Source organism: Etheostoma spectabile, chromosome 6 (genome assembly GCF_008692095.1).
Source record: "Etheostoma spectabile isolate EspeVRDwgs_2016 chromosome 6, UIUC_Espe_1.0, whole genome shotgun sequence".
NCBI lineage: Eukaryota > Metazoa > Chordata > Actinopteri > Perciformes > Percidae > Etheostoma > Etheostoma spectabile.
Genome location: NC_045738.1, coordinates 17,145,427 through 17,151,955, shown reverse-complemented (window position 1 = coordinate 17,151,955; position 6,529 = coordinate 17,145,427). Strand labels below are relative to the sequence as shown.

Below are 6,529 nucleotides of genomic sequence, written 5' to 3'. Positions count from 1 at the left end.
AAGCACTCTGATTTTTTTTTTTTTTAACCCCAAGTTTACATACACGTCTCTGCCAACTGGGTATCACCTGCGACACATCCAGTAAACGGGAGACACGCCAACCAAATGAGAGAAAACTTCAAAGCTGTTGCACAGCGTTTCACACCGTTCCGAGGAAACATGTTGGAAACCGTTGCAAAGAGGGGCCCACCGTTTTGAGATTAAATGTGTTTGTGGTGTGGTGTGGTGTGGTGTGGTGTGGTGTGGGTGGAGACATGAGCAAAAGAGGAAGATTTGAGTCCAAATTGAGATTAACATGAGACATAAACTGGCATATCTTTATCTGGTGCTCCTCTGTTCTCCAAAGTAGGTTGTGTTAAAAAAAGAGTCAGCTCAGTTAAGCTAAAAAAAAAAAACATCCACGTTTTACTGAACTAGCCTGTAGGCTAATTTAACAAAGCAGTAAACAAAAAAAAGGTAAGGAGGAACTCTGGGCTCCCCTGTCAGAATTTGGCTCTCAGCCCTCTCCCTTTGCTGCTTTTAACTTGATGTGTCTCTGAAATCCCTATTTGAGTCATCAGTTTCAATCATCAAATACTAATATATTTACTTCCCCCTGCAAAAGTACATGATAAAAGCTTTTTCTGACACGGGAGAAACAGAAACAACTCCACGCACTGACTGAGCCTTTGTTTTTCTAACTACCTCATCATGTGTTAACAGGCTACATAGTTTAGTCTCCACTCAAAGGCCCCTCGCAAAACTTTGGATGCACTTTGCATGTCTTTAATTTGCTATATTATTGTAGCAGCAGAGCAATTTTACGCAGGCAAAAAGTCCCTTGATGGTGCGTAGGTGGCCTTGGAAGTGAAGGACAACCAAAGTATTAGCTCAAGCACAATCTTAATCAATCTATAACACAGAACTGATCAGATGTAACCGTGAGGAAAATATGTATATAAAAAGAAAGCACAAATACAGTTTTTTTTAAATGCTTTTGAGACAGCCAATCACACTTAGACAGAGAAGGTTATTGCACTGCTTTAAAACATAGTGGATGCTGAGTTTTTTGTTGCTGTGACAACGCTCCAGGTTGAGCAAGCCTATCAGGAACAGTATCTTAATGCCCTTTTTTATTTTTATTTTGCTTCATCATTACTAGGCTGTGTCTGCACACCTGCTGACCCTGGTGGTCTGCAAAATTACAGCTACATTCAGAGCTGGTACTAAAGAGTTATGGTTTGTTATGTTATGTCTACCTTGCAGAGTCTGTGGGTGGGAGTGGGGGGGGGGGGTTAAAAAAACAACATACTGGTGTTTTTGTTGACCTAGCCTAACTCCCGCAGTGAACTCTGAACCTCCAGTTGACCTGCAGCTGCACCCTCCTCTGCCACAGGCCTGAAAACAAACTTTGTCTTACAGGAGGTCCAATTTCCCAAACACTGGATAATATTAGGACTGCACGATATGAGGAAAATATCTAATTGTGATTTTAATTTTTTTTTTACTGACGGTTTGATAATCTTCGGCAAAAAATACCATGGCATTGCAATGACAGCTTTAAAATGTATTATTTGTAAAAATAAAAAAATAAAAAAAAAATAAAAAACATTTATTGTCCATTGAACATAAAGTATTTCATTTTTTAAACACACTGCACACTGTCAGACGGATTACTGAACTGCAGTTTCTCTCCTTGACCACTCATAAAAAAATAACTCATACTTAAGGAATGGTCTTATGGAAAATGTTAGAGGTTTTGAAACTCACTTTGTCAAAAGGTAACCGGCCCATGCCTAATTAATTGTGGAGCGCTAGATAATATAGAGAATATATCCCATGCCTTCTCTGCAAATGATAGAGGTTTAACAAAAACATTAAGCTTTGGTTATTGCCTTAAGAGTTGTTGGTATTAGCTACCACCATCAAATGGTATATTTTTGGTACATACATGTAATAAAATTAATTGTCTGCATTTAACCCATCCCTCAAGGGAGCAGTGGGTAGCCATTTACAGCTCCCGGGGACCAACTCCAAATCTGAGCCAGTACCTTGATCAAGGGCACTGACTTGAAAACCTAGCACATGTTTATTGATGGTGTGGGAAACCTGGAGAAACATGGGGAGAACATACAAAAACCACACAGAAAAGCCCGTAACGACCTGGATTTGAATCGAGAACCTTCTTGCTGTGAGACCACAGTGCTAACCATTGGACAACCACGCTGCAATAATGGGAAAACTGTGACAGTGAAAGTCACTGACATATTCTCCTCTCCCTGCAGAGATGCCCTTTAACAAGGTGGTTGGAGCCCATCGCTCCAAGGTACAAATGTGTGTATCTGTGCAACGAGGTGATCTCAGGGAAAACCTGGAATTAATTTAAAGTAGCTCTAACCGAGGTGGTTGAACTACAGCTCCTGTCTTAACCGTGTGGACCTCCTTTTTTATAGTCACTCAGATAACATCGAAGACAAAGATGGTGATCTGATAACTTTGTTTTTTAGGCTTACCGATTGGTGCTGGAGTGCTGATGCAGCGAGGTGGCCCAGAATAATAAGTCAGGAGGAGAGAGGGGAGACAGACTCCGGGGACTGTGATTAACTCTCACCTACTCCAAAGAACAGCAAGCCATTACAGAAAAATTATTTCTCAATTTTCTTTCTGGGCAGGCTTTGAAAGAGAGCCTGTTTCTGGGAGTGGTTCCAACATAAACCCCCGAAAAAAAATTTAGATGTAGCTGCTCCCTGTAGGAACTTAGAAAGTAATGCTTGTGTAAATAATGTCTGGAGCAGTGTCTTGTATTCTATTGATTAGCTTTTTGCAACCTACAACTTGATATGTGACCGCTTAAGGTCTGTTTGTGCATGTTCTGTCATCCTCGTCAATAAGACTACGGAGGAAAATGACATGTTGTGCAGTGGAGTGGGGTTTAAGTGTTTTTGACTTGAGGTCTGTCTCATGGCAGACAATGAGTGTTGCATGCTGATCAGTCTCTGGCTTTCTCAGAAATACTCTCGCTCTTTATTCTCCCTGTGTGACCACCCACTGGACCCAGATGCATAATTAGTAGGTAATAGTAGTATAGAAGTCAAGTCAAGCAGTAGTTTTTACAGTGACAAAATATATGTTAAAGCAATACATATGAAGCTTAGAAAACTGGTAAGTGCAGAAAAAAGGCAAGATTAAAACTGGCACCCTGGTTACCGCAATAAAATCTTTTCTGATCTGCGATACCTTCTAGAAAAATACAGAAAGTGATGGTCCTGCTTTGCTTTTATATTTCACTCTGAAGTTTTTATATCACCAGATGTTGATGAATCTGTGGTGTGGCTCCTTCAGAGATGAAAAAGGGTTTGAATCCGATTTGTGGCCCTTTGCTGTATGTCATCCCCCCCCCCCCCCCCCCCCCCCCCTTCTAATGTAATATCTAATATAAATGCAATACAAAAAGCTTTAAAAAAATCATCTTAAAAAGAGGCCTACTTTTCTAATGCAGCCTCTATGTGATAGATGCTGATGAAGGCGGGTGTAAATTATATTCTCATGAAAATCTCGCCTGGTGCAGCTTAAATTAGACACGATTTTCACAGTTCACAGTACAGTGAAGGCTAATGTAGCATGTGTAGGTGAGATGTGTTCTCAAGTCTCTGTTCTTGTACAGTTGATCATTGCACTATGAATAGACTCTGTGCAGTTCTATGTTCATGTTCACTTCCTTACTGACTCATATCAATACTCATACTGCACCATCAAGTGTAACGGTCTGGAATTTATGTAAAAAAGTTAACGGCCTGAATAATGAGACTTACTACTCTCATCTTTCAAAAGTTTTTTCGCTTTGCACAGTCTAAACATTCACGCATCCTTTTGGAAAGTATGGAGCCGCCCCTTAAGGTCTCTCAATAACTGGCAGCTCTGTGGGTGGTTTTGTGGGTGTGTGTGTGTCTATGTTGTTGTAGATATGCGCAATCTGATTGACACGCGTTGTGGTGTTTCATTTTCAGTAGGTGCCTTACATGACAAGGATGGCAAACCACATGCACACTTCCTCTCCGAACAGGGTGTGTGTGTTCCGAAAGTACATTAAGTAATCTGTGTATTTCTGTTTGAATTACGGTAATAACAAGCTATTTTTCTTCCCCAAAGTCAAAATAAGCATAGAAATGTTTGTGCGTTTCATTCAGTCTTGTTTGTTAATGTGTCATTAAGAGAACGGCTCATTTGATTGTGTTTTAATAGCACAAACAGCATTTAAATGTTTACCACAAAATGAGCAGTTTCACATGAGCAGTTTTTTTTATTTGCTCAAGGACTTACTGTGCTGACATATGCTTGTCATAAATAGAGATAGTTGCCATGTTGACTCATAGCAACCAGGGAGTTTCAGCCGCAGTTTGTGTCTCAGATTTCTTTTCTTTTCTGTGTACATTGCTTTAGAAAACAACCTCTCAGACGGCAGACATTCTTCGTATTAAAGTCGTTAAATCTGAGAAGTTCGGGTTTTTTTCTTAACTGAGATTTGAAGTGATGCTGACAGCACTTGATTGCATCTCGTACCTAGATGCTTCACAGCTGTAATCACACTGTGCTACATAATATGCATGTACTGTGCAGCATACGTGGTGTTTAAATGGAGATGGGCGGGGATGATGTGCAGGTTTCAGGTGGTTTGTGTTGATTGCAGGTTGTAATGGATACCTTTTTTTACAGGGTTTGCAGGTGAAGGCAGATTATGTTCCTCTGCTACAGTCCCTGGCCACGTATGGATGGAGACTCACCTGTGTGCTGCCAACTCCTGTAATCAAGACTAACAGGTAATGGCCCTCACCTGCCTATTAAAGGGACATTATGGTCCATGCATGGTCCTTGTTTAATGAAGATTGATAGGATAATACCTTTTCTAATCTAATTAGGCTAATAAAAAGGAATGGTAAATCATCTATGACCATGCAATGACCCCTGTTGGCAACCAGAAGAAATTGCAAAAAGAGCAATTGCAAATCAGAACACACATCTTAACTATTCATGTGGTGTATTTATTTATTTACCAACTGGCTGCAACACTGATAATATATGTGTCTCCAACGGCGTCAACACTTATGTACACATGTACTGTTTTATTTTTATTTTTAAAAAGATACTTTTTTTTTAAGATTAGGATTAAGGTTTTTAGATTTCTTTTAAAAGCAAATGGAATAAAATAGAATGCAGTGAAAGGTTTGAATAAATAACCCTCATAGTACCTCAAGGCCTTTCTTACTGTACTACGTGAGTACATGTATTTTATTCTGCTATTGAATTACTTAAAAACCCACTAGATTATCCTCAATGTGCATGGTCACCAAGTTTGAAAGAAGTATTTTTTTTTTTTGCCATTTGGGAGTTTTCACAAGATTACAATGCTTTTTATAACCTGAAGTGACAGCGCTGTGTCACTGCAGGGTTTACAAAGAATACACGTACTTTGATGTTTTTGTTTTTCTGTGGATGAAAATGGAAAATGTCACTACTGCCATCTTTCAGTTTTGTCATTGGGATTCAACTCTGAAGTTCAGACAAGACTTACAAAGAGTTTTTTTTAAGAAATATGAAGCTGATAACTCGGCTGAAAACTCTTAAAATACAAAGATATTATCAACTTCACATGTACATCTTATCTGTTCAAGTAATTGTTCAAAGAAATATGACGGCTTCAGAAATAATGTACCTAAATCTGTGCCAATTTAGGCTGAGCTTAAAGCCAAACAGCAGCAGCTGTAAAAATTTAAAAGCAACAGCTCTGACTGTTGGTGGAAAATCGTTTCACTGAAATGTAACGGTTCCTCGGCTAAGCCTGTGCTGACTCATCACTCATGGCTGCTATATGAGTGTACATCCGCTTATGGTCAAAGGCCTCGCACGTACTTCAGGCACCCTGAAGAGCTTCAATTCAAGACATGATTTGATCTTCAACATGCTAATAATGTACTGTACCAGTCAAATATGTCACTGAAGTGTGGTTAAGACTCTTCAAACCAGTCTTAGGAACAACTCATGCTGTACTTTTTTTTTTTTAAATTGTGTAAAAGATGAAAAAAGTATTGAGTCAAAGGCTTTTTATGTCTAACAGAGCTACTTTGCTTCAATTGCAGTAAAATATTGTTTAACAGAAGGTTAAGGGACAGCAGTCGGCCTTTGAAGTCTTTAGGCTACTTGAAGGAAATGTGAAACTTTAAAAACTGTATTAAACCAAAGATTCAATGATAGTCATTACAAATCAGAAAAGAGCAGATCAGCAAGAGTTACACCCTATGTACTGTATCAATAAATTAGTGATGTAACAAGTAAACTGGATTTACAAAGTATAGGCTAGCTAGCTAGCTGTCAAATTAGTTGCATTGTGCCCCATGCTAGGAAGAGACAAAGTATCACAGGAAAAATATCAACGCTAACTCCCCATTATGGGTACCCTGGAAATCCAGAGTTCTTACAAGAGCACAATTTGAATTTGCTCAGCGAGTCACTCTGGCATTGAGTAGTGTTGCTCATTAACTATACACTTGTAGCC

At 39.2% G+C, this 6,529-nt stretch overlaps 1 protein-coding gene across 1 annotated transcript in view; it reads left to right on the top strand.

The window, feature by feature from the left end:
• Positions 1-6,529, top strand: part of rftn1b (raftlin, lipid raft linker 1b) — a 113,012-nt gene that overhangs the window by 96,019 nt on the left and 10,464 nt on the right. Inside the window, exon 8 of the mRNA XM_032518106.1 lies at positions 4,693-4,796. Within this exon, the coding sequence (XP_032373997.1) occupies positions 4,693-4,796 (104 nt within the window). The remainder of the gene's footprint in view (positions 1-4,692; positions 4,797-6,529) is intronic.